Source organism: Phalacrocorax aristotelis, chromosome 6 (assembly GCF_949628215.1).
Source record: "Phalacrocorax aristotelis chromosome 6, bGulAri2.1, whole genome shotgun sequence".
NCBI classification, from domain to species: Eukaryota; Metazoa; Chordata; class Aves; order Suliformes; family Phalacrocoracidae; genus Phalacrocorax; species Phalacrocorax aristotelis.
In genome coordinates, this window is record NC_134281.1 from 49047738 (window position 1) to 49074316 (window position 26579).

At 51.3% G+C, this 26579-nt stretch overlaps 1 protein-coding gene across 6 annotated transcripts; it reads left to right on the forward strand.

Annotated features, from left to right (window-relative positions):
* On the forward strand, positions 1 to 25308 carry MOB3C (MOB kinase activator 3C). Of its 6 annotated transcripts, XM_075097703.1 has the most exons (7): positions 2 to 242; positions 459 to 539; positions 844 to 904; positions 1334 to 1504; positions 8690 to 9189; positions 19325 to 19527; positions 23744 to 25308. In XM_075097703.1, the coding sequence occupies exons 5-7, from the start codon at positions 8772 to 8774 to the stop codon at positions 23771 to 23773; spliced, it is 651 nt and encodes a 216-aa protein (XP_074953804.1). In that variant the 5' UTR covers positions 2 to 242; positions 459 to 539; positions 844 to 904; positions 1334 to 1504; positions 8690 to 8771; the 3' UTR covers positions 23774 to 25308. The 6 variants fall into 6 exon arrangements, with proteins under 6 accessions (XP_074953805.1, XP_074953804.1, XP_074953800.1 ...); XM_075097699.1 differs by lacking the exon at positions 1334 to 1504 and having other exon boundaries at positions 4 to 242; XM_075097704.1 differs by lacking the exons at positions 844 to 904; positions 1334 to 1504 and having other exon boundaries at positions 1 to 242.
* The last annotated feature ends 1271 nt before the right edge of the window (positions 25309 to 26579 follow it).

Sequence of the window (26579 nt, forward strand, 5' to 3'; positions counted from 1 at the left end):
GCTGCTGCCTCCCACCCTGCTGCAACACCTGTAAGCATCACGCATGGGGTGCTCCGCAAGTTTTAAATCCCCACCCAGGTGTCTGACCCCAACGCAGAGTCCCGGCCTGTGCTGAGCCATCCCACGCTGTCTGGCTGCTCCTCTCGGCACCGAGCGTGCTGGCGCAGGCTTGCTTTCGCTGAGTGGTATTTAAATACCGCAACACGGTTCAGAGCTCGCCCCACCTCCGAGACCAACAGAAAGTAAGTCTGCTCTGTGCAGCAAAAGTTTTTCTGTTGGTTTTTTTTTTTCTTTCTTCTCTGTCTGGCTTTTCTGCTTTGGACAGCATCCAGCTTGGCCTGGCACTGAAACCTCTGGCTGATTTTTGTGTGCATGCGGAGGGGGGAAGGATGAAGGGAGGACTGTGCAAAAGATGGAGGCGGGGGGAAATACTGCAGGATTTCATCTCCTCTCCCCAGCACGCTGCTGTCCTGTGAAAGCCCGGAGCCAGCCAGCGGTGTGGGACTGCACGCCAAAAAGGACCTCAGCATCCAGGAATGGTGCGTGGGTGAGGGTGCGGGTGCCTGCCCGGGAGCGTGCGTGCCCACCGCTGCGGCTGGCCGGGGGCCGGCAGGCCGGCTTCCCAGTGCGTTTTCCAGGGACAGCTGGAGCTGCCGGCGGGGTCAGGATGTGACATCACCAGCCGGAGAAAAACCCTCGGCCCTGGGTTTCTGTAACGAAACCCCCGGCGAGTGCTGGAGCGTGGTGGCTCTCCCTGCTGCTGCGATCCCCAAACCGCTGACAGTCCCAACGGGGAGCCTGGCTTGGACTTTTTTTCTTATTTTTTTTTCTCTTTTTCCTCAGTAAGAGCAGAAAGTACAGCAGAGGGATTTGGGGCTGGAAGCCGGGCGTGCCGGAGGATGAGGTGAGTGCTGGGGGTGGAAAAAGCCAGTGCTGCACCCCCAAGGATGCTCTTGGGGTGCTTTTAAGCACAGGTTGGGTAAGACCTGGTTGGGTTTAGCCTGTGAAGCAGCAATCCTTCACCTGGCCAGGGCATGGACGCCTGCAAAAGGCTTTTCGTTTCCCCTGGTATGTTTCTGCTCAGCTGCCGGTGTGTAAATACTGAGGGAGCATGTTTTGGGGATGGCCAGGGGAAGCGGGGACAGGCAGCCCTGCCGGCAGCGCGTGGTGTGGGCAGACACCCAACTCGCAGGGGGGGCAGTCCCGGCAGTGGCTTTGCCCGTGTTAGAAGGAGGGCAGCAAGTTGTGGGCGTGGGGAGTGGGCGAGAGGGAGCGGTGGAGATGGGTTTTCAGCAGCTGGCTTGTCTTGTCTCCTCTCATCATCTTCCCCAAGCTCACAGTCCCGGAGCTCCTGGTGTTTGGGATTACAGCTTTGAGGCAGAGTAATCACCCTTGGGACTGAACCAGAGCAGTAGGGCACCGTGGAGGCTGTTGGACACCTCTTTGCAGGGCTCCCAGCAAGTCACTGGTGGCAGCAGCAAGATCCCAGCCTCCTGGGAATGAGGTACTCCTAAAAAGCCCTCAGCACTACAAGGGCATCACTCTCAGAATGAACTGGGTATGCTGCCTCCAGCCTGGAGAGATGGGGCTTTGCTTTTCTGCTTGGAGGCATCTTGGGTGACTTGGGAAAAACCTCAGTGCCTTTGGGCCAGGCTGCGTCCTCAGAGAGCTGCTGCTTTCAGGTGGTGTGGCAGGGAGGCAGGGCAAGGAGTGGCAGCACTGGGGGACAGTGGAGCCAGCTGAGGGGCAAGCCAAGGGTGCATGTAGTTCTGTTCCTGGAAGCCGTGCTGGGTCCATTTTGTATGAGCCGGGGATTTCCAAGCACCAGGCAAGGCTGGGGGAAGCACCAGGGTGGCTTCCTGCCAGGTCGTGGGAGGCCGAGTCCTGCTGCTTCTCCAGAGACGGGTACTCAGGGGCTGCCTTGGAGGATGCTCGCACCTCTCGGGGGGCAGGTCTGCAGCACTGTGGGGATTTGCACAAGGAGGGTTTGGCAGCGGGGAGAAGCTACTGGGAGCTCAGGGCTTCTCTGCAGCTCCTCCAGCCCATGTGCTGGGCCTTGATCCCTCTTCCGGCATCTTGGCTTGTTTCCTGGAATTTTCCATCGTTGGGTTATATTTGGGATTGGCAGCCAATAACCCTGTTTATCGTGGACAGCCCAGCTGGGGCTTGGCTCCAGCAGGAAGCACAGAGGAAGCGGGGCCAGCGCCCCAAGACCATGCTCCCCAGCATCTTCCTTCTGCAGCTCCCCTTCCTTGGACAATTACAACCAGACGTGACTATTGTGCAGTCTGGAAAAGAGGGGCTACACTCCCCTCTCTGGGAGCGCTGTATGCCCACAGCACCTGGCTAGATTGGGGCTGGGGTGGCTGCAGTGCAAGGCATGCTCAGGAGAGACAGCTTTGGTCTTTGGGGTACTTCTGACGTACTTTCAAGTCCACCAAGAAGAAGCCCTGTTTGCAAAGATGCTTTAGGACAGGTTGAAGACCAGACTTTGTGACAGGACTTCTCTGGGACTTGAAGGGAAGCTTAGGGACAGGGCTGACGAGCGAGCAGCCAGACAGTAATGCTTCCTAGAGCAGTGAAAAGCCAGCTGAGCCCCAGGGCCAGCTGCTTTCTGGTCAGACTGTCCATCTGGGGGCTGGCTGGCTGTTTCAGGGCTCTGGCAGACGGTGGCTGAGCCTGATGCCTGCCCTGCTTCTCTGCTGGGGACGGGGCAGGATGGGACTTTTACACTGCCTGTGGTGGGGAGAAGGGAATCCCCTAAAGCAGGGAAGCAGAAGTAGACACCTGGGCAGCCGAAGGCAAGATCCGCCCAGGGAAAGCCAGAGGGGGATGTGCAGAGCTGGTGGTATTTAACCTACACTTCGCTCTGTGGCGCCTGGAGCTGCACGGATCTGCGCTCTCCCTCCACAGCCTCTTCCCAAAGCAGCGGGAGCCAGAGCCTGCCTGTGGATTGCCCGCGGTGTTGGACCCCTCGTTGTGCTCCCCGGCTGCAGCACTGCCAGCGAGGGTTGGAGCGTGCTGCTAAAGCGGCTGCCTGTGGTTTCCAGTCAGACGCTTGTGTGAGTGTGTAACCGTCTCGGGCCGGACCCAGAGAGGATGCGCTCAGCACCGGAGCCATGGGAGGTGCCGGTGTCAGAGCCTTCCTCTCTCCTTACCCTCCATGATCATTTGCTTCCCACAAGCACTTGCAAAGCACTTTCCCCCCTGAAGCCTTTGCTTTTGCAGCCCTTAATATAAAGGCAACCTGGGAAGGGAGAGGAGTTTTGAAATAGGGGAAACTGAGGCAGGGAGCACGGGACTGTCCCCAGTGCCCATCACCCTAGAGACCAGCAGTGTGTCTGACTGCTCCTTCCTGCTGGGTTTCTGACTAAAGCTTATTTGGGTCAAAACTGGAGGTTTTTGTTGGTGACCCTGCATTGCGCCTGCAGGACTTGGGGGGGAGGAAGCCCCCCTCCTGCCGCTCTGCCTGCTTTCCCCTTCTATTTTGCCAGTTTCTAAACAGACCTTTCAAAGTTGTTTTTAATCTAAAACAAAGCTTTTGCCTTGCCTTGTTCCTCTGTGGTTTACAAATGATAAAAAAAAAGAAAAAAAAAGCTTAAGTAAAAAACCCAAACAGCCCTCAAATCTGAAATTAGTGGCTTAGTTTGAACCTGAACTTACATCCCCCCATCCAGTTCATTTCCTTTTGTCTCTGGATGTGCCAGCAATCTAGGAATTCAGTTTTTGCCTGCTATGTCCCCGGCAGTGGCTCTGCTTTGCCTTTGCAGAGCTTTACCCTGTGCTCATTTGGTTCTTGCTAAACCCAATTGAGCTTCTCTTCTGCTGCCACTGGTAAAAAGAGGGGCAGGACTGAAGCCAGCAGCCTTCGCAGCTGTGGACGGGGTTTTGTGGCTGCTCAGCTGGGTTTGAAGCCAGCCCTCTGCAAAGCCAAGGCTATTTTGGGCACATGGATGGGGGTGAGCACTGAGCACACCACGGCGTGGATGTCCCATGAGAAGTGGTGGCCTCTTTCTGCCCGGCAGCTTCACTCCTCCTCCTCCGACTGACCTCAGCAACGACATGGGGTGACAGCGGGGAAAGTCTCCAGCTCCACAGCCACCTGCTTCACTCCCCATTTGCTCCTGTGAGCAGGACAAGGTTTGATTCAGGGGTTTACAGATGCTTCAGAAAGGGATGTGTGAGCCCCTGGGGTGCCAGCACCACCCCGTGATGGGAACCGTGGAATGGTGAAGTGGGGTTGCAGCCTTTGCCAAGGCTTCTCTCGGAGAAGCTTTGATTTTGCACGTGGGAACCAAAGGCAGAGACCTGCAGGTTGCCGCCGCGGCGCCAATCCAGGCCCTGCCGGCACGGGCTGGCAGCGGGATGTGTACAGTCATGTTGTAAGAAGCTGCTGTCTAAGCTTGTTGAATGGCATCTCGCCCTTCAGATTTCCCAAAATGGGCAGTGCGAGAGGTGACTTGGGCTTGGACGGGTCTCCTGTCCCACCCCAAGTCCCCGCGGACTGCAGCCTGATTACTATGAACGCAACAGCCCTGAACATCAGGCTCGGCTGAACTCTGCACCGCCGCTAAACCTTGGAAAATCTCTCATTTTCTGCCTCTTTACATGAACCTGTCCCAAATACTCAGCCAGTGGTGGAAGAGCACCGGCTGAGTTCCATGCATAAAGGTGGACACTGGGAAAACCTTGTTTTGCTTTTGCTGCTGATGCCTTTTTCCACCAGTTATACTTGGGATGCACCTGGGTCTGTTCCCAAAGGACTTTGCCTTTCTTCCCAGAAAGTGGGGCTGGTGCTGGGTCCCTGCCTGAGGGGAAACCGAGGCATCGGCGACTTTGCAGAGCCTGTTTGCTCCGAGCTGGTATATCCTACCTCAGTGCCCCAGCTGCAAGGGCCATAGCTGGTATTTCAAGCCCCAGCCTGGCCTCTGTGCAGCTCCTTCCCTACACTGCCCAGGTCCTTTCCTGCATATCAATCTCTCTGGGCAGTCAAAGCTTTGGAGCACGGTAGAGAAGAAAGCTGGGTTTTGGCTGGGCGCCTCTCCCTGCTTCTTTGGGTCATAAATCCCAGGAAGTATTTTTGGCTCTGTGTTAAATTTAATTCCTGGAGAACATTCTTCTCCAGTAAGGATTCACAAGGCTATTTAATTACTTGGTAATTTGGTAGCGATGCTGGCGAGGATCCTGAAAGCAAAACCACTCACGTTATTCTAGCGTGCGCTGCTGCCCAGGGAGCAGAGAGGCTGTGCTGCCAGCATCCCGCAGGCTCAGGGGACAGGTCTCCTCTGAGCACTTGAGCAGTGGTAGGTTTTGCTCCTGCTTTCCCAGGAACCTCTACCAGATGCATGGTAGGAAAACACCTGGCAGATGTTTAGCAGGTTTGTTGCTTTTTTTTTTTTAAAACTGGTGTTTTATTTGGATGGTACTGAAGCATGAAGCACATTCCCACCTGCCTGGTGAGTGAGAGCAGCTTGCAGGGTAACACAAAGATCCAGTTGTGGATGATGCAAAGATGTGGTTGTGGGATGAGTTATGGGGCAGTAGAATGGCTTTGGGAGACGAGATGCAGAGTTCAATATTTCCAGAGGACTTTCATTGTGAGGCGCAGGAACCCCACCATGTTCACAAAGAACAGATTTCACTGCTGATGGCCCCTGCAAGTGATGTGTTTGATGGGATATCATCTGCCAGGGTGGCTTCTCATGACCCTGGAACAAACATGGCCTCTTCCTGGAAGAGCCTGCAGACACCAATAGCTCCTGGAGTCAAGCGATTGGAGCCGAGGCCAGCAGAAACAGTAACATGGAGAAATGTCTCCTGGCACAATTTGCATTGCTGAAATCCCACGGAAACCTCCTGGGTTAGATCCCAGCCCCTGCCTGTGTTGATGTTAACCCGGAGGGACTGTGTGACCTGGTGACATCAGTCCAGGCTAACATGGGGATAACCAAGCTGTTCATCCTCCATCTACCTGGCAGGCTCGGCATGGTACTGTGTGATGCCTGACCAGCCCTGTGGTGGGGCAGTCACTGGGTTTTATTTGGGTGCTGGGCAAAGGAGCTGCTCAGTTTTGTTAAGGGTTGTGGACTGGCTGGGGACAGGGATGAGGGAGCTGCACAGATTAATAGTTGGTGCATCACCCCTGTCCTGGGAAGCTGCCAAGTGTCAGATGGGGAAATCCTGACTTCTCATTAGGTGCACGACTGTTTATTTTTGCTCATTTGAATGGTCTTTATGTTTCAGCCAGAGCCTTCTGCCACTGGCTGGTGACAGGAGAGAGAGAGAGAGGGAGGAAAAATAATCCACATATGAGGGCAGGGGAGGGACAGCCCCATGTCCTGGTTTGGTGGTGGCAGCCCCATGTCCTGGCTTGCTGGTGGAGCCAGATAGTAACAAGCGTTCTGGGGGTGGCTACAGCACCAGAGGCGCTGCAGGGCTGGGCACTGCTCAGCCCCATCACACCCACCTCCAGACGGGCAGACCCTGCTGGATGCCTCATCCCAAAGTGAAGCCCGGCACTTCTTAGGTTACCAGATTAGGCTCCCCATTGCAGTAGTTGTATCTAAATATATATGTAGGTATATGTATGTATTTTAGAAACTGTTATGCATTAGCAAACTCCCCAAGAAGCCTTTTTAGGGGTGTTATCAGCAGGGTGTGCCTTCAATATGTGACAGCCGGGTGGGAAGCCCTGGATAAGGGCTCTTCTTTACAGCCTCACGGTGCCTGGAGTCCCTTGGCCTTTGCTGGGCTCCCTCGGGGCTGCTGTACTAAAGACCCTTCCCCTCAGGACAGGTAGGAGTCATGACATGATGCTGGCTCTCTCTGTCAGGTGGCATTTTGGAGAGCTCATGGTCTCTTTTTGAAGTGGGGAACAAGCCCTCTGACATGGCCGGAGGTGGCTGCTTGGGGCAGGGGACAAAAAAGCATACAAGAAATACCTCCCAGTCATTGCCCTTTGGCAATAATTGGGGTTAACAGGGCTGGAGCTGTTAAAATCCTACCCAGCCACATGAGCTGGGGAAGGTTTGCAGATACACTGGTATTACAGTCATCCTGAGTAACATTCAGGATGCAAAAAGCACCTAAAAACATATGGTTTCAGGTCTGGTTGTACCTGGGTACAGCAAAGCGTGGCGGGGTTTGGTACTACCATTTTGCGAGCTACGTAATGGTGGCAAAGCTTGCCTCCAGCCTGTGGGAAAGGCTGTGGTTAGTGCACTAATGGCACATGCCAGGGTTTGCACTTGCACCCACACCAGGGTTTTCCCCTTGCAGCCACATGCTGGCTGTGGTGTAGAAATCCCCACAGGGCAGATCCTGCCGGTGTTTGGGGTGATCACTAGGTCCTGCTGCCTCCCAGTGATGACCCGTGAGTGGGCTTTGCGGGGAGAATGGGGATTCCCTTGCAAGATGTTTAGCTGGTCTCTGCTGGGTGAAACAGGATCTGCCTCTGGCTCAGGACTACGTTTAGAAAACGGAGTTTATATAGCAAGCTTTTGGCTGAAAGCTGGCTTTTTAATGATGAATGTGCATCTGGGTTTGGCTTAGGCACAATTCCCTCGTGCTCATGACTTCGGGTAAGTCACTTCCCCTTTCTGTGAATCTTCTTCCTTTTTTTTAAACTTTCCCCATGTCATCCTGTCAGGGGGAGGCTGTTGGGGGACTTTCTTTTCCCTAAGCCTCAGTAAAGCTTTTAGCACAAGGGGGCCTTGATCTCACATTAACACCACCGGTGATGAGCACAGGTGACTAAATGCACAAGGGTATTTCAGCCAGTCCAGGACTGCCTGGGGCAGCTGGGATTTCCACTGGAGCTTCAGGGAGGAAAAGAAAAAAAAAGGGAAATACCGCAGCCCTTGTCTGTGCTGCTAACCTCGGGCAGGAAGGGGTGAGCTCAGCGCTTTGCCTAGCCATGACTTCCAGACCAGTCACCCGGAGCATCGGTTCGCCACCCCAACTGCTCCTGTGTGCATTGTGTGCATGCCGGGGGGGGGCTGGCCGCATCCTAGCATGTCATGTTGCTGTGCTGGGCTGCTGTTTCCCTCCTTCGGATGCGGGTTTTGTTCTTTTGAACAAACACATGGGGCAGAACAACAGAAATAATCCCCCCTTTTCCCATTGATCTCGGTGCTGGGGCTGTGTGAACCAGCAGCCAGCTGCGGTCACAGGAAAGTCCCTGGGGCATTGCTCGCCAGGCGCTGCAGCAGGGTCAGGCGTTATTTGTACTAAGAAATCCTTGGGAAAGATGCATCCTCTTTGCTGGAAGAGGAACGGGCCACCAGGTTGGGACTGTCTGGGGTGGTGAGCACAACTGATATCGTGGTTCTCACTTTATTGCAGCAGTTATTGATAAAAGCCCTGGAATTAAGAGGCTGGCTGGAGCCCGATGAGCTCCTGGTGTGCTTGGTAGGGAGGAAGGGCTCTGTGTGGCATCAAGCTTTGCATGGGGCATGTGCAGCAGCACTCACCCTCTCCAGTGCCAGAAGCTGCTGTGTGAGGTGGCAGCAGCTGCTCCAGGTCACCTTGGTGAGTGCAGAAGGGCCACGAGCTCACCCCAAATCTGTGTCCTCATGTGCTGCCACAGCAGCGGGGCCAGCCAGCATCCTGGTCTGAATTTGTCCCTGCAAGTGTGCCCACGCATGCAGCTGCCTTCATAGGTGACCAAAAGTTCTCTTTCTCCTCCCAGAAACCTCCACCCCTGAAGACCCCAGCCTTGAGTCTCACGTTGCACCGAGCCTCTGCCCTCACCCTGGCCAGCCCTGCCCACAATGGCATTGTGTCTCAAGCAAGTCTTCAACAAAGACAAAACGTTTCGCCCCCGAAAGAAGTTTGAGCCAGGCACCCAGCGCTTTGAGCTGTACAAGAAAGCCCAGGCCTCCCTCAAGTCTGGGCTGGACCTGAAGGCAGTGGTGCAGCTGCCTCCTGGTGAGAGCATTAATGACTGGATCGCTGTGCATGTGGTGGACTTCTTCAACCGCATCAACCTCATCTACGGCACCATGTCGGAGTACTGCACGGAGAAGAGTTGCCCCATCATGTCGGGTGGGCTGAGGTATGAGTACAGGTGGCAGGACGATAGCAAATACAAGAAGCCAACCAAGCTGTCAGCCCCGCAGTACATGTGTATGCTGATGGACTGGATCGAGATGCTCATTAACAACGAGGACATCTTCCCCACCAGGATAGGTGAGTGTGCTCTGGTTCTTCATGGGAAGGCTGGGGTTGTAACTGGTGCAGGTTCCCAAGCCGCTGGTGCACTTCAGGGTTGGTATTGCTGAAATTTGCGATCCGAAGGATCGCAGCCTGTCCTGTTACAGGCGTTCCTCAGCATCCTCCACACATTCCCTTGCTGCAAATTGATCTTGGGATTCCTCATCCAGCTCCTTGGGTACGTGGAAAACAATGTTTTTCTTTTCTGTGCTTGAAATTTTTCCACATATTCTGTGACTGTGAGAAATGAGGGCTGGTAGGTCATTCAGGAGAGCAGGTCTTACAAGGAGAGGTTGAGGGAACTGGGGTTGTTTAATCTGGACAAGAAGAGGCTGAGGGGAGACCTTATCACTCTCAACAACTACCTGAAAGGAGGCTGTAGTGAGGTGGGTGTTGGTCTCTTCTCCCAAGTTACTAGTGATAGGACGAGAGGAAATGGCCTTGAGTCACATCAGGGGAGGTTTAGATTGGATATTAGGAAAAATTTCTTTACTGAAAGAGTGGTCAGGCATTGGAACAGGCTGCCCAGAGAGGCTGTGGAGTCACCATCCCTGGATGGTTCAAAAAATGTGTAGACGTGGCACTTCATGGCATGGTTTAGGAGACACAGTAGTGTTGGGTTAATGGTTGGACTTGATGATCCTAGAGGTCTTTTCCAAGCTTTATGATTCTATGATAAGCTTCCTTGCCCTTCCTCAAGGACCTGAGCTGCAGGGCTGGTTAGAGGTGGTCATCACATCCCTGCCATGTGCTCTTCTCTTGACTAGCCAACTCTGTTTCTTTCTGGTTCCAGGTAGGTTCACGCTCCCAAGGTCTAACCCTCGCCCACCTTGCCGCTCCACTTCTCAGCTCCTTTCCATACCTGCTAATTCATCTCAGCCCTTATTATACATCAAATGTTGCTATTTAGCTGAGGTATCATTCAAGCAGGGATGCCCGACCCAGGATCTGGCCTTTCCAGCTGCCAACCCCTAGCGTGTATGATGCATCCCTTCAAAAAGTTTGGCCTCAGGAGCTTGCAGCAGCTGCCAAAGGCACCACAGCTTGCAAACTAACCCCTCAGCTGCTGACCTGCAGTGCTTGGCAGCTGCAGGGGCTAATATTAGCCCTGCTACTTAGCTGCTTTCTTGCAGTTCGGGGAGATGAGTTCAAGGGTTGGAGCTGATGCGTTGGGTGGTGGGGCTGCCAGAGCCTCAGGTCGCACCTTGGAGCGGTTGCTTTTCAGATGAAATGCAAAGCTGCTTGAATGTAACAGAAGATTTAAGGAGCTCTGGGGGAAAACACCTGGCTTTGCAAGTCTGCTTGGCTTTTTTTATTTTCCCAAGCAGCATGGCTGACAGCTGTATGAAATCAGTGCAGTTTAGGCTCAGGATTTTCATTAATATGCTGGGAAACACTGAAAAAAAAAAATGGTCTGTGTGGGATTACTGGCCACCACTAACTGTTGTAGCCCTGTTTGGCTGTGCTGTAGCATCTAGTTTTGTGTCTTTTTTGGGAAAGTCTCTGGCCCTCAGAGGCTCAGAGGGGTCACGGCTCTCTGCAAGCAAGAGGGAGGCAGTGCCTGGCAGGCCGGATGTGCCAAACTCTTAATTTCAGCCTTCTAGGATGGCGTGACCCCCTCAGACGCCTGGTCTGACCTGGCTGCACTGGCTATGCCTGAGGTTAGGGTGGTACAGCCTGCCTTATGGGGCTTTCTTCTTCTTTCCCTCCATTACTTGAAGCAAAGACCTGCAGGCAATAGCTGCCGCCTTCCTCTTGCTGGAAGTTGGGGTAGCACAGTGCTGGATCCTCATGCTGGAGGACAGGCAGACAGGCTGCTTCCAGGGTGCACAGGGGCATCAGCCCTTGGGATTCACCGGGGGCATTCGCTGTGCCGTGAAGGCATCCCTCCTTCGTGGGCTTAGTGGGTTCCACACATCCCAGTGGACAGAGGAGGCTGGAAGTGTGGGTGGCCGACAGTGTCGGTGCAGGATTCCCTGTGCTGGCAGCCCCAGCTCTGCTGGGGACAACAAAGGTCCTGTTGATTCCAGCTACAGCTGGGCACAGGCTCGCTGCTACCAAGGGGTGAAACGGCAGCCACAGGGTACAGGCTGGATCTGCCATTTTCCAAGGTGGCTTGTTCCAAAGGAGAAGCTCTGCGTGCTGTTAAAAGTAGGGGTGCGTACGTGGATTTACTCCATTTCCCTCTGGCCAGAAAGGAGAGTCCTGGTGCAATTTCATGCCTTTCAGGTAGGATTTGGGATGTGATGCTGTCTGAAAGCTGCTCTGGGGAGTCAGGGCTACGGGGAGTTGTAACACTGCAGAAAGCAGGAAGCCACAGAGGGACGGTGACATTGCAGCACCCCCCACTCTCCCATGTCTCCCTCAGGCATAAAAGCCAAGTATACTCATTGTGCTGATGGTTTTCACCCTGTCTCTGGCACTTCTCCCTCTGAGGTGTAACACATCCTGATGTGAGGAGGGATGGCTGGTGCCTCTGGTTTCCACTTCTCCTTTTGTTTCAGTGTGGGGGTAGTTCTGGGTGAGATCTAGGCTGGCTGCAGGCAGTCATGGGGCAAACCCATTTTTTTTCCTTCCAAAGCCATTTCCAGGGTCCCTCTTCCAAGCCCCTTTCTGGGGGCGGACCCTCATGTGCCTGAGTGACTTCAGTCTCCTTGCTGACGCGTCTCTGTGCACATGTAAAAGGGAGCTTAGCCCAAGATCACACTTTAAGATGCATGAAAGGCAGTTGTTGGCAGGGGGAGGAGGGAGCTGGTGGCAGTTTGTGTCAGTACATCCCCAGCTAACTGCCTTTCACTGGCCTGCCTTGTGTGCCGGGTAATTGCTCGGCAGCTCTGGCATTTCAGAAGATGGAGGTGTTTGGCCAAAGGGAAATGTCACATCCATGTGTTCCTGACAGGCTGCTCCTCATCACCGCACCGGATGACGGGGGAGGCTGGGGGACACACAGCGGAGAAAGACGTGGGCCTTGGGGACAGCGAGCAAAAGGAGATGCTCAGCCTTCCTCCTAAAGAGGCAGCCCCTTGGGAAAAGACCCTGGACAAGGGGAATAAGGCACTGAAAGGTTTTAAGGCAGGGAAAGGAGTCTGATGAGGTGATGGGGCAAAATATAGATTTCATGCTTTGGAGTTCTGGTGAGGCAGCAGAGATGGGATTTAGCATGAAGGTTTGTTCCACTCCTGCTTGTACCGGAGAGGTCCACCTCTGGTGTACGGCTGACCACCATCACAGCAGGTGTTTCATGAGCTGCGTGCATCTCCGCTTTCCCTCCTGGCCCCTCTGGCACAAAGATTACCCTTTCTAAGGCCACCTGACCACAGACAAAACAGACCTTTTTTAGACCTTTTTTTAGAAACAGCAAGTATTCCCCAAACTTGCTAACGTTGCCTGAGGCTAACCTCAGCATCCCTCTCCATGCAAAAGCTACAAAGCCTGAAGCAGCACGTGATTCAGCAGGGCTTGCTCATGGCTGTCCTGACAGTTAAAGGAGGAGTATCCCATGGGTCAGAGGGGGGAAATACTTCACCCTGGGGTGAGAGGCTCAGCTAGAAATGAGCAGAGGTGGTTCACTGCCTTGTGGGCTCACAGGGTCCTTTGGCATCACGGGGGAGACCTTGGCTGGGATAAATGGGCACAACTCCAGTGACCAGAGCAGAGCTGGACTGATTTGCACCACTAAACCCTCTGATTCTTCAGCACGTGTCAGAGGTGTAGAGGTGGGAGGGGAGCAGAGCCACCTGGGTGACAAACACTGTCGGTTTAGCCAAACTGTGATGCAGAGCTCGTGCGGGGCAGCCAACACCTGAAGCAGCAGCAAGGGAGCCCGATGCCAGCAGACAGCTTGTGACCTGGCAGAGTTAACCAGCAGGACCGCAGCCCTTGCATGGCACCCTTGCACCAGTAGAAAATCCCCACAGCGGTTTAATGGGGCCAGAGGGGCTGCCAAGCCCTCTGCGTACCACAGCAAGGGGCAGGGGTCAATACTGCATCTTCCTCATCCCCAGGGAAAGCCACCTGAAGGGCTCAGTCCCACTTAAAGGCTTTGCTGTATAATCCTTCCTCTGGAGCGGGAACCTGTTTTTCTGCCGGTCAAGATGAGATAAATCCCTGCATGGGGTGAGCTATGCCAACCTGATTGCTATAAATTTACAGCAGCAGCAGCAGCTTTCCCAGATGACCTGTATCAGTTTGCATGTGCTAGCGGTTTCCACTCTTCCAGCCAGCGTAGCTGTCCTGAAAAATATATTTAAATGGATAATAAGCATTGTTTCCATGCAGGGAGATGAATAAATGATTTTACAGATGTATTTTTACCAGCTGGTAAAACTATATCAGTAGATTTCTTCAGTGAGTCGACACGTGAACAAACTACCACCTGTGGGCCATAGCGTGCTGGGGAGGAGGGTTGGCTTTGCAGGACCCACGGCAGTCAGCTGTGTCTGCACCGGTCAGCCCAGCACCAGGCCACAGGTTGCACAAGGCCAGACATCCTACATCAGCACCATTGCAGCTGCTGAAACATCGCCGTTATTAAATCAATGTGGACACAGGGTTTGGACCAGACCCAGCACTGGAAACACCCTGTGCTCTCTGCCAGATGCGCCTGTGGCTCTAAAGAGCATCAGTCACAGGAGATTTTGGAACAGTTCTTGGAAAGCTTTTCAAAACTCAAGCTCTGCCATTCAAGCATGGTCCCAAAACAATTATAAAAACCAGAGAAAACTTGGTGTGAAATTATCCGATACTTTCTCCCCATAACAACAGGAGAAAAATGTTCAGAATTCAGCTAATTATTGCCATTCTCTCAGCTGTCTATTTTTCCACATAATTTGTCCTTTTTTTTCTGCCTATTTTCTTCCAAAGTTAACACCACACCAGCTTGCAGCTGCCATCACGCCGTTAGTTTTAAATGGAGTTTAAAGACTTATTTTTAGGAAAAAATGAATCACCGAACACCACAGTGGCCAAAATGGAATTGAGAAATAATAACAACAACAATAATTCATCACGTAGTTCACTGAATTACTGCTTTTGCAGAGGAAAAAAATACAATTGCCAAGAAGCAAAATAGCTTCCCAGTACTGATTCATCATGAAAAAATTAAACTGGCTGGAGCACGAGGGTTAGGAAGAGGAGAGATTGCAGGAGAGATCCAAGAGCCACTCGCAGTCCCTTACTCTAAGTGCAAGCACTTTGTTACCTCTTGTTTTCATTTCCTTTTACATGCAGTCCCACATGGTTTCCTTACGTTTTGAAGCAATCAGCACAGAGTAGGGAAAACAGATTTCTTGGAGCATTAAATCACATCTTGGCGTTTTCAAGCAAAACATCCAAGATAAACTGAAGGTGCTAATTCATTTCAGGGTTGCGAGTCACAGCACTTGCCAGCACCCTGGCTGTGTTGCGGTGAGTGAAATTGAACCTGCTGTACTTACAGCTTTCGCCCTGGCTTGGAGCCTGGGTAAGGTTCTCCCTTTTCCGCTGCCGTGGATGGATGCTCTACTTTACTCCTCCTAGGATCGGGCTGCCTTTCCACCGTGGGACAGGCGATGCTCCCAGCCACCGTTCGTCTGGTCTGTGTGCAGCCTCTGGGTAGCACATGCCTGTGATCGTGGATGGAGAAAAAGAGCTGACCTTGTGTGTAAATGTTTTTCCCGGCATCTGAGTGAGCTCACATTGCATCCCGTGGTCTCCTCCTTGTCATGCAAGAAGGGTCAGAGGAGGGCTAGATTGTGCATTTGCTGCTGCTTCCTCCAAGGCTGCTGGATGGTGAGCACCAGTGATTCAAATGGAAAGGTGGTTTCAGTGCCTTCAAATCAGCCCAGATGGGTTTTGTGGCGTTCTGCTGTCCATTGAGGCAGCTGGGACCAGCATCAGTGGGACGTGCTGGGATGGTGTTGCTGGGTTGCCATGTATGTAGGGCTGGGGAGGGTGGAGCAAATGCAAGAAACATCACACTGCCAGGGTGGCTTGTCAAAACCTGGGGCTCAATCCTGACTTTCCCCTGGCCTGCCATGCTCCTGCTAATAGGTCATTCCAGCCATTCAGACTCAGTCCCACCGGCCTCATCCCTTCATCTCCTCAGGCTGCTACTCCTGCTGGTTCATGCCACCGTACACCACCTCAGACATGGAGAAAGTCCCCCAAGCAAGGACCCCACCACCCCATTCCCAAGTACCGCTTCTCAGCACATTGGCCACTAATGGTGTCTCTCTGCCGCTGGCTGTAATGCTGATCTGCCTGGCCCAGCCTGGCAGGGACGTGGGAGCAACCTGCTGCCCCTCACGTTTAAGGAATGGGCCCCATTGCTCTCTGCTTGCTGTCGCAGTGACCTCTCCTAGCAAGCAGGACGGGTTTGGCCTGGATGCTTGGTTTAAAACTAAACATCTGCAAGGACAGGATAGGTGCGTGGCCAGTGCTGGGATCACTGTCCCTGGGCTTTTCCCTTGCTGGGGTGTGCTGGCTGCAATGCGTGCCTGGCTGCAGGGAGGAGGCGCAGCCTGCTCTCGCCATGTCCCCTCATGTGCTGGAGAGGATGTCACATGCGTTGTCTGCTGGACATCCGCTGTGCTAGCAGCCGTGACCCAGGGCAAGCTGTATTTATGCCAGATCTTTCTGCTGCTCTCCCCGGGTTGGTCAGATGCAGCCTTCCCTGAAGAGCCCTTTCCTTTCAGCTCTGGGTGAGTGGATGGGGAATTTCTCCAGCTCCTTGCCAGTGTGCCCAGTGCCTGCTGGGGCTGCTGTGCTTTCCAAGTCACTGGAGATCAGCAGTAAGGCATGAATGCTGCTGGTGGAGGCAACCTGCTTATCAGATATCCGCCCTGCTTCCTTCCTGTGGGGAAGCGCTTTGATCAACTGCTGCAGGCCCCCCATGCCAGATGCAGGGTCCAATCAAGCATCTGTAGCCTGCATTGAGGGTCCTGGCGCAGGAGGTGCAGACGGGGCTGCACAGGGAGAGGAAGGAGGACCTGGTGGCCCAGGGTTGTGCCCTGTGCTGCTGGGGCTGCCCGTGCCTCCCTGGGCAGGTGTGCAAATGAGAGAGGTGATGCGGGGAGAAAGAGCCAGAGCCTGACCCCAGTGATCCCTGGACCCAAAGGACCATAGTGGGTGGTGGTGTCATGACATGGTAGGGTGAGGGGTGACCTGTAGAAGTCCATTAGTGACAGCCAGCCACTACTACAGCCTGGCCATGTCTGGAGGGAGTGGCCACACACTGACACCTTGTGATGGGCACAAAGAAGAGCAGCCCAGCTTCACCTCCCGGGAGCTGATGCTCCTGCTGGGTTCATGTGAAAGCACAGTGGTGGGGTAGCCCAGAAGGATAATTGTAGGTCCTGGCAGTTTGATGATATCTTTCCAGGCATCATTAGGTATATGATAGCTCAGCAGCTCCCATAGTTGCTGACAGCTGCAAGACTCGGACTAGATGACCTTTAAAGGTTCCTTCCAACCCAAACTATTCTGTGATTCTATGATTCTGTGTTTTAGGCTAAATCTTTTTTCCCTGACACAAGAGCTGCTCTGGAGAACCCAGGATGTAGCTGGAGGTGTCTCCCCTCTCTCAGCTGCCAGCATGTCCATGAAGACTTGCTGGTAACTGATTTATAGCACAAGACAGTTCCTGGCTAACCTCCGGACAAAAGTGGTGAAAAGCCACTTGTCACCATCTGCCAGCTCTGGAGGTGGCTCATCTAACGCCAGTATCTGGACCATAGATGGGACCATAGATGCTTTCAGACCTGGCAGTCTGAGATCCTTTTGATCTGCTGTTCACTGTCTGATGTTCTTTCTTTCTCAGCTCAGGACTGGGTTGAGGTTTGCTACTTTCCTTCACTATCACTCTTCACAGTTTGGCGATAAACTCCTGGTAGCTGGTCAGGTCTGATTTCTTCCTCGCTGCCTGCTTTGACCAGAGGAGGCACTAGGCAAATGGGACGGGTGACAAAAGCGTTGCTGTCTGCCTGCTGGCATCCTGCTGAGTTGCTGGCAGCAACTGCTCGCCTCGGTCCCAGGAAGACAGGCTGTTCAGAACAGTGTGTACGCCCCATCCGGGGCCTGCCAATGTGTGTTCATCAGAACTTACCATGATGAATATTTCTTTATAAAAAAAAAACATTTCTTGATGGGTTCTTCAAAGTTGGTCTGCAGGGGCCACCCTAATGGCATGTCTGAGTCCCCAGCTGGGTGATTACGGCTTTTATTTGCTCAGCAAATTCTCACTCAGTGCAAAAAGCTCAAATGAAGCCATTGATAAAGCACTCTGTCCTTCCTGACTGCAGGGAAACCCCGACATCTCTCTCTGATCCCTACCCTTAGACTGGTAGGCAAGGGGAGCCCCACAATCAAGGGTGGAGGGCAGAAGCAGATCTCCAGTAGCACCTCCAACCTGCTGGTATGAAGAAAGTCTGGTTGTGCTTTGCCAGATGCGAACCATTTCCCAGAAAGTCCTAGTAGGATTTGTTAGAGCTGGCAGTGAAACAGGTCATGCCAAGGTCCCTGCTGCGGGAGCAGCCCTGGGGCTGCAGCCTGCTCGTGGTTATGCAGTCAGTGGCCGTGAATCAGTCTCAGATCCACCTCTCTGTGTTCGTGTGATGCTGAGCTGATACGTGTCCTCCTCCAAGTGGTGGCTGGGACATCCACCTGTGGTACAAGCGCACACGCTTCTGCCCTGCCCGCCGCACCCATGCTGAGCATGAAGCAAAGTGAAACTGGGCTGGGCCGAGCAGGACTGTTTCAGACCAAAGATCATTTTCTGTTATGAGTGCTGCGATACTGAACCCAGCACCCACCTAACCTGGCCATCAGGCTCCATGCATGATGTTGGAGGGGTAGACCCTTTGTGTTTGCCACCCATGTTGGAGAGGGGCGCGGCACTGCTGCCAGGAAACAAAACTGCTGGAAGCCTTTGGGAAAAAATAGTTTAACTGCCTAGTAAGGTTGATGAGAAAGATTCAAAGATAAAATTACCATTTTCCAATTTTTTTAGCTATGAGATTTGCTGATGCTTTCCACAGCACAAAATGTGTGAGCTGGCCATGGTTGAGCGGAGATTATTTGGAAAGATTTTTTAAGAGGTTATGTGCTGCATTAATAAGAAGCTAAGGGAGGAGGCTGGTACAACTGTGGGAAGGGAGGTTTTTATTTTGTTCTTTGCAAATTTGCATTGAGTTGCTCAGGGAACAGGAAGAAGCTTCAGGAAAACAAATTCCAATTGTTTCATTTTCCTCCTCCCTTAAAATATGTTTGGGGTTTCAAAGCCAGGTTTCCTTTAAAGATTTACCCCAAGCTTGCTGACACAGGCTATCACACCTCTGAGATTTTCACTGTGATAGCAGTGCATTTAGACAAGGATGGAAATGTACAGTATGAAATTGCGTCCTTGTGTGAGACAAGGCTAAAAGTATAGAGCAATGCGTGATGGGCCCCTTTCCTGAGAAACCTGGGAGGACATCTCAGGAGGGAGCATCTCACAGGTGCAATTAAATTGCAACCTAAGCATCATTAAGATGGGCAGTTTTCTTCCTGTTTTAATGTGACATTTGTTTGAAACAATGATCAGAAAAAAAGGTAGAAACCCCACCTGTTTCTGTTGATGCATCAGAAACTATGTTTGAGGGTGTGTGGAGGAAGAAAAACAGTATGAACCATGCTTTTGATTCAGAGGGCCAGGGAAGGTGTCTTTTCTGCTGGGAGAAGGTTTAGTTTTGTTCATGGACCTGGGTAAATACAATTTGACTTACGCTGTGCCTGCACAGGCTTGTAGGGGAAAAGCAGGGAGAGAGGGCAGAAGGATCCTCTGCCAGATTGCTCTGGATAGAGACAGATGTGGAGAGATGTGGTCTCCTCCACCAGATGAGAAATTTTCTCTCCTAGGGCAACTCCCCAAATCCTTGGACCATGCCAGTGTGAAATTGCTGGTTGGGCTATGAGGAAGTATGTGGGGAGAGCGAGATGGCAGATTGCCCCGGTGTAGCTGTCACTCTTGATGATAGCCAAGGGAGTCCTCCCTCATCATCCATGACTGCCTGTTAAGCACAACAGTGACATTTAAACGCTAGCGGATGTTTTTTAGAAACAGTCAAATGGCTTCCATCTTGCTTCTGCTTTGCAGGTGTTCCCTTCCCCAAGCAGTTCCAGCAAGTTTGCACTAAGATCCTCACCCGCCTCTTCCGTGTCTTCGTCCATGTCTACATCCACCACTTTGACAGCATCATCAACATGGGTGCTGAAGCTCACGTCAACACCTGCTACAAGCACTTTTACTACTTCATCAGGGAGTTCAGCCTCATTGATCATCGGGAGCTGGAGCCTTTGGTAAGGATGCCCCAGGGATGGGGAGGTGGAGTGAGTGAGAGTGGCACAGGCTGAACACAGCACTGGTAGATTCAGGTGGAGGCTGAACTCTGAGCAGTGCAGTCACCCTCTCTGGAACTTTTCGGCCACCCCTACTACAGAAGCACACCCATGTTTTCTGTCCTGTAGCCATCAGCCTTAGGGCTCTGAGACAGAACCTCCCAGCAATACTGAGGAAACCCTTTGAAACCCTTTGAAAAACCCTCCTTAAACTTTGCCTCTGCTGCCAGGTCTATGAATGGCTCTTCAGTATCCTCAGGACCACCGTAACATAGTGTCCCTCTATACTGTCTTGGTAGCTCTAATGCAATTTGCACATCAAAGAGTTTCCAGGCAGTTGTGTCCACATGGCTTTTAGGGGTCAGATTTGAGCCCATCTCCTCTCCACAATTGTGAGCTTTCCTGTTAGCAAAGGTCCCTGCATGAGACGCTTGCATGAATTAGAATGAGGCTGCAGGACGGCAAGCTCCAAGAGGACATGCAGCTCCAGACATCAGCTATAGAGGCCAAGCTGGAGAGGCCTCGCTGGAGCTCCAGGTTTCTCTGCAGCCTCCCTTGGGAAGCAATTAGCCAGGCAGAGTGAAAATCCTTGAAAACAGCAGGACTAGTGGGAAGCAGAGACCAGATAGCCTGGGCGCATAAACTAGAAAATGCACATAGTTAGTTTCGTAACACAAGGTAGTGTATCACAGGCAAGGTTAAGTGTGGTCTGACCTAGGGAGGACATGTTACAATGGGGAGAAGTATTACTATGGAACCTAGTAGTTAGCACGCTGTGATAAGGGCTGGGTCACAGAGAAGGCTGTATCCAGCAGCAAAGAGCCAGGGAAGACCAAGAGGATCTAATCCCAGAGAGACAAAGAGCAGAGAAAAATCCCAGCATGAGCTGCCTGTTTAGGAGTATCTGGGGCGGGGATGTCCCTGCTCTTAAGTGCTAAGCACTTTACTCCTCCTCTGCTTTCATTTGTCTCAATTTGCTGCCTGCCTGCTCTGATCCTGATCTGGGGGGACGGAAAGATGATGATCTAATCAGGGGAGACTTGAATGACAACAGCATCTACATGAATTATTTCACAGAGTTTGACTGTGACCTATATTATCACAATGGCCCTCAGCTCCAGAAAATGGCAGCTCAGCATCACTCTGTCCTGTTAGTCTTCCTCACCACCACTCCTCATGGCAAACTTCTTTAGCATTAATATACAGCCCATAATGGTGTCATCTCCTTTGACTGATGCTTGCTAATGTAAATAATTAGCACCTAGTAACCGAAGCAGAGGCTGACATTGCTAAATAGGCTTTCAATGCCAGTGACTCACATGCAGCAGGAGATGATTTATGGGTCTGGATGAATCTAAGATGAACAGATTTTCCCATGTGATGCAACTAGGGTTAAACCACAAGGAAATGAGGCACATTTATCTCTGGTCTATCTGTGTCTCATTTCTCAGTGTGCCCCTTGCCTGGCATTCAAGCCCCAAGCAGACCCAACCATTTGTGAGACCTCCTTCCCTCCAGCAATGACTTGCTGTAGGTGTGTAGGGAGTGTCCTGCAACAAGGACGGCTGTGTCCAGGATGCAATGCTGAGTTCAGGAGGCAGTGACAAGTTGATGCAGTTTATGAACAACTTGCAAAAACTGGAAGTGGTCCTTCTGGCAATGCTGTTACCCCAAGGAGGCTGCAGCTTGCCACTGCCATCAGTCTCAAAGTCTGCATGGGTTAGGAATCATCTGGTAGCTTCCCACAGCATTTCTCTCAGGCATGGAAAGCAATAATGGGAAGTTTCTTCATGCACATCCCGGGGACTTTCCAGTGACCCCCTGGAAGCCCGATGTGGCTCCAGTTCATTGTGCTGTGGAGCGTGTGGGGAGCCCGGAGTTCACGCTGTTCTGGCTTTGCTTCAGCAGCAGTTGTGAAGATGCTCAAATAGTAACATCCAACCTCTGCAGTACTTTACGCTTGACCTCAGTCCACTTTCCTGTTGCTAATTACTCTCCCAGCCAAGAGCAGAGCACTTGCTTTGCTCATTCACCTTCTCACTGGGCTGCACCATAGCTGTTGCCCATCTCCGAAGTCCCGAAGGATTCATCAGCTGGTTTGACACTTAAGAAAGGCCAGACAGTGCGTTGCATCTGCATTCATTTTAGAGTAAGACTGCAGGGTTTACTTTCTGCAAATTCTCAAGGTTTGTGGAAAGGTGATAATCTCTCAGTAGGCATGAGGTGAACTGTCCTTGAGAGGTTCATTCTGTCTTCAATGCCTCATGAGCCCAGACAACTGTCCTAATCTTGCATTTAGATGCCTAGAGTTAGTCCACATTAATCCCATGAGAGAGGAGACTCCTGCCTGCAGAGGTGCCTGTTCCCTGCACACAACTGTGGAAGCCCACCAAGCATGTGGAGGGAGCACATACAGAACAGGACAGCAGGTCTGAATGCTGTATTACGTTTTCCAGATGTGGGCATTCTACTGAGGAGCCCCAGTTTTCAGATTTAGGATAAGAAGAAAGAAAAAAACAGCACCTCCCCATCCAGAAAATGTCCTGGTAGGCCCAAATAGCTTAGAAATAGCTTAGGGATTGTGGGATGAAGGGGTTCTTGGTTTCTAAGCCTGACTCTGACTGAATGTCCCTTTGCTACCTCAGTTTCCCTTTTGTGAAGCTTCTTTGGGACATGATTTCTTAACAGCAAATCCTGGGAGCCGAGAATGAGACAGATCCTCTGCACAGGCAGAACTAGCTAAAGGCAGTGATTAACTATCTTAACAAATCAAGGAACATGGGGGCAGCACGAAGCTGTGCACTTGCTTCCTTGACAAGGGCAGGTCATGGTGCTGGGCAGCAGCGCTGGCAGAGCTCCAGCTGGTTATGAACTAAGGCACTTCCAGAGTGTGATGAATGCCTTGGACATTTGGGGCCAGCCTGAGGAGCTTGCAGGCAGCTTGGCAGTCCCCTGGCCACCCCCAGCCTGTTCAAGGCTGCTTTTGTGCATGGTGCTGTGCTAGTGGGGTGGCCTGGATGCTGTTGCAAGAGGACGTTCAGATTCTTCTCACCTGCCTCTTCTCTCTCCTTCTGAGATGTTTGCCAACACTTCCTGTTTACAACATGATTTTGTGGCGAAGCATCATTTTTTCATTTGATGGCAGGGTTCTGCGCTCGAGTACTTTTGCATGTTTCTCCTACAGAGAATCCCCCTCTTTGCCACTTTCCCTCAACGGATTTTCAAAACAAAGCTCTCAGTGCTGAAAGGCTGAGACTGCAGCTTCTGTCCCCCTTGGTTATATCACTAAAGAGCCTTTTACAGGGTTACTTAAGGGTCATCCTACTTGCCCAGTTCTCCTTTTTTCAGAGGTGCATCCTTCCTTCCCTGCAGACCAGTCCTAATTCAGATCTATTTGGGAGTACATTTTAATGTGTGAACCTTTCTCTGGGGTGCGTGAGGGGGTCTGTGTGCACACGCAGATTCACAAGCCATGAACCTGATGAGCCAGAGAGAATCACAGACTTTCCTCACTGCAGCAATGTACATGATTTGCAAGCTATTACTTGACTCCTTAAGGCAAGGACAAATACCATCTTCCACCAGCTGAAAGCTGGGCACCTTCCTAATGCAGCTGGCATGACACCATCCTGGCTAAAGAAAACAGTCTGTTAGCCTAAACAGAGCTCGCTTTTGCAGGAGGTTTCCCATGGCCCTCTGTTATTAGCACTCATTTGCGTTGCAGCGTGATTGTGGGATCCCTTGCCAAAACCACAGATTCTTTGTGTGAGCTGTTGTCACCTCCCGGAGCAGCTCCATGTCCCGTCTCCCTAGGCAGCTGCAAACGGAGGCTCTGAGAGTGGCACCACCTTGTCTGGCTGCTCCGCGGCTGAGTCAGGAGCAGAACCTGCATCTTTCAACAACTCAGCCAATGCTCTTTCCTTGGGCTGCTCGCAAAGCTAGGGCACAGCCAGAATAACCTGATGTCACAGAGACCGAGGAGGATGCCAGGAAGGAGTTGCTGAGGCAGAGCAGTTCCCAGGAGGGCTGGCACGGGAAATAGAGAAATGGTCCCCAAGACTCCCATGGTCACTTCCTTGGGTTGTTTTTGGACACCTACCAAGCTGCCTGACATGTCACTCTACTAAAATCTGTCTTTTGCACTTACTGTTTCTTTTTCTCTCCCCCTTCAATGTAGAAAGAAATGACAGAACGAATTTGCCACTGAAGCGTTTTCGCAGGTCAACTCAGCACGCTCACTCGGAGTCCAATGGGACAGGACACCCTGCGGTGGGAGACCTCTTCCCAAGGACTCGCTCTGGGCATTTCAACTCCATGAACTATGAGCACTGCAGAAGAGCCTCTTCAGGCCAGGGCTGAATCCAAGCTTGCCAAGCATCTCTGGACAGATTTTTTTTTTTTTAATAGATCTCAGTCTGTGTTATATGGCTCCTGTCTTAGAAAGCCACCAACTTACTGGAGAACGAGGCAAGTTTGGTTGACTTTTGCACACTCTGGTTTCTGAAACTCAATCCCATGCCTGATAACATCCCTTCAGCTACCTTTCCTCTTGTTTTGTCCTCAGCTACACTGATCTCCAAATGTTTTATTAGTGATTCCTGCCCTGTGAACAGGCGAGACCTTGGCTACCGAGTAGTGCCTGTTATCGTCCCCACACGCAGAGGGTTTGTGGTAACATCTGAGAGCAGCTCTGTAAAGTTGCTGACGTTTGATCTCAACTGCCTTCATGTGGTTAGTTGCTGATGTACTCTTTTTAACCATAAGCTATGAATGTCTCTTGTTCTGCCATAACTCATGCTTTACCAAAGGGACCCTTTTCCCCCCCCAAGGGATTTTTCACACTTGGCAGAGGGGACTTCATGATGTTCTAAGATGCATCCAATGCCACTTGGACTAATGGCAAGGTGGCCCCATGACAGAGGAGGTGAACTAGGCAACTTTAGTCTGTGACCAGCACAGTCTACCTGAGAAAGACTCAGTAAGTGGTGGGCAGAAACTGTTGCCAGAAAACAATATTTTCAATATGTCAGCATTTCCTGACATGTTGTCTTGGCTCATCAGCAGACGCTGGCTGTAGAAATTGTTGGTTTTCCATTATCCAACCCTACAGCATAGTAGATCAGGTGGAGAAGGACTTCAAGAGACATCTAATCTACCCTGTTCTTCCAAAAAGGCAAGATCAGTTCTTCTTAAACCTTTCTGACCTTTTGAAAGCGTACTATTGCCACCTGGCCTGTGCCATTATTCCCTTGAAAAGTTATCGCATCTCAAAATTTCTTTCCCTTCTGCTTGCAATGCCTGATAACTAGTGTTGTGTTCCCTGTGCCAGGTTGTTTTTTTTTTTACTGTTTTGGGTCAGTTCAAATCAAATTATCTGAGCCACAGCATTGTTATGTTTGTGTTTCCTGCCCTTCTTCTGAGAAAGTTTTATATACCAGACACAGCTGATATTTATAATCTGGGGTTTGCCCACTTTTTGGGGTAGGGAGGGGATGTGGCTAGAAAATGTAAATATTTAGGCCAACATTGAAGTGCACAAGTGAATTTTTAGTGCTCAAAGCACTTGTTGTGAAAATCTATTTTTTTTAATCTTGTGTACCAGATGTATATTTTTACATGGAAATAAAACAGAGCAAAATGGACAGAAAACCACCTGATACATAATTCCAATATTTTTCTGTGTAAAATAATAAGTAGAAGTTCAAACATTTTTGTTCTGATAAGAATTAAAAAAACGTTAATAAGTCTGGTGTACTTCATTTTTTGCTGATAACTCAAAGGATAACTCAAAGAGCGGATCTTCCCTGAGAGTTGCAGCACTGATGGACCTCAATGCCAAGTTGAGACCTCAGCTTGCGTCAGAAACAGGCTTGACCTAGGCTGATGGCACTGGTCTGCATCCTCCCCCTTGCAGACTTTCCACCAGCATCCCACCTGAAGGTATTTTTCCAGTGATGCATGGTGGTGAGTTTCACTACTTTTTCCAAAGGCCTGTGGTTCCTGAGTTCTGGGATCAATCTTGCAGCCTCTTCTTGCAGGCAGGAAATGCAGGCTCAAATCACTGTGTGGTGCAGAGGCAGGAGATCACAACAGCTCTGCCAGGAACCTTCTGCCTTCTTGAGGAGTGAGGCCTGGGTGGACCCTCTGGAAGGTGGTAAGGTTGGGACTTGTGGAGAAGCTGTCTCAACAGTGGGGTCTAAGGGATGAACTGATAGCAGTCTACAGCTACTTCAAGGTAAGGTATAAAGATGACAGAGTCAACCTCTTCTCAGCAGTGGAAGATGGAGACACAGTGACCAACAACAAGAATTTGTGGCTTGGGAGGTTCAAATTAGACAACAGAAAAAAAAATCCAAGAGGTGGTGTGGCCAGCGAACACATACCCAGAGAGGAAGTGTTAACCATCCTCAATTTAACAAGACTTGGTATAAATAATGCCTGTGCACAAAAGCCTGCTCATATTTTTGTCCTCCACATTGTCCTGCAGCAATGAGTTCCACCAAGTAATTATGCACTATGCATCACAAAAGGGGAGTGTACTTTGTTTATTTTTAAACACATGCCTGAGGATTTCAGCCCTCCTGCTTTGGGAGTGTTTCATGTTTACCTCCTCTGTACCACTGAGCTCCCACAGATTCGTGCAGAACAGAAAGTGTTGATTATTTCTGAAAGACCAACCCACAGGCTCATCTCAAGCAGCAATTTAAAAAAGCCTTTAGAAGGTCTTCTTGTTTTGTTTTGGTATATTGTTTTCTTTTTAATCTAGTTTACCCAAGAAAACACAGCTTATGATTGTGCTGTGACAAGTGCATCTTCAGTAACTCTGGAAGCAGTATAGGAAGGGGGGAAAGAGAGACCTGAGTGAATGTCTGCACTGTATTCTGCTGGATGTGCTCAGCCAGCTTATTACACACCAGAGAGTCCACATGGGAGACTTTCACAGCCAAGCAGGATCACAACCTCCCTGCTGGCTGGATTTGTTGTTAGCTGTTAAATGGCTGGGTGTCAAATTC

What these genes read in the sequence shown, in the direction of transcription:
- MOB3C (XM_075097704.1), top strand. Translation starts at nt 8,772, where the DNA reads ATGGCATTGTGTCTCAAGCAAGTCTTCAACAAAGACAAAACGTTTCGC. An exon ending in CATCTTCCCCACCAGGATAG is followed by an intron (nt 9,190 to 19,324) that starts GTGAGTGTGCTC and finishes TCTGCTTTGCAG; the next exon opens with GTGTTCCCTTCCCCAAGCAG. An exon ending in ATCGGGAGCTGGAGCCTTTG is followed by an intron (nt 19,528 to 23,743) that starts GTAAGGATGCCC and finishes CCTTCAATGTAG; the next exon opens with AAAGAAATGACAGAACGAAT.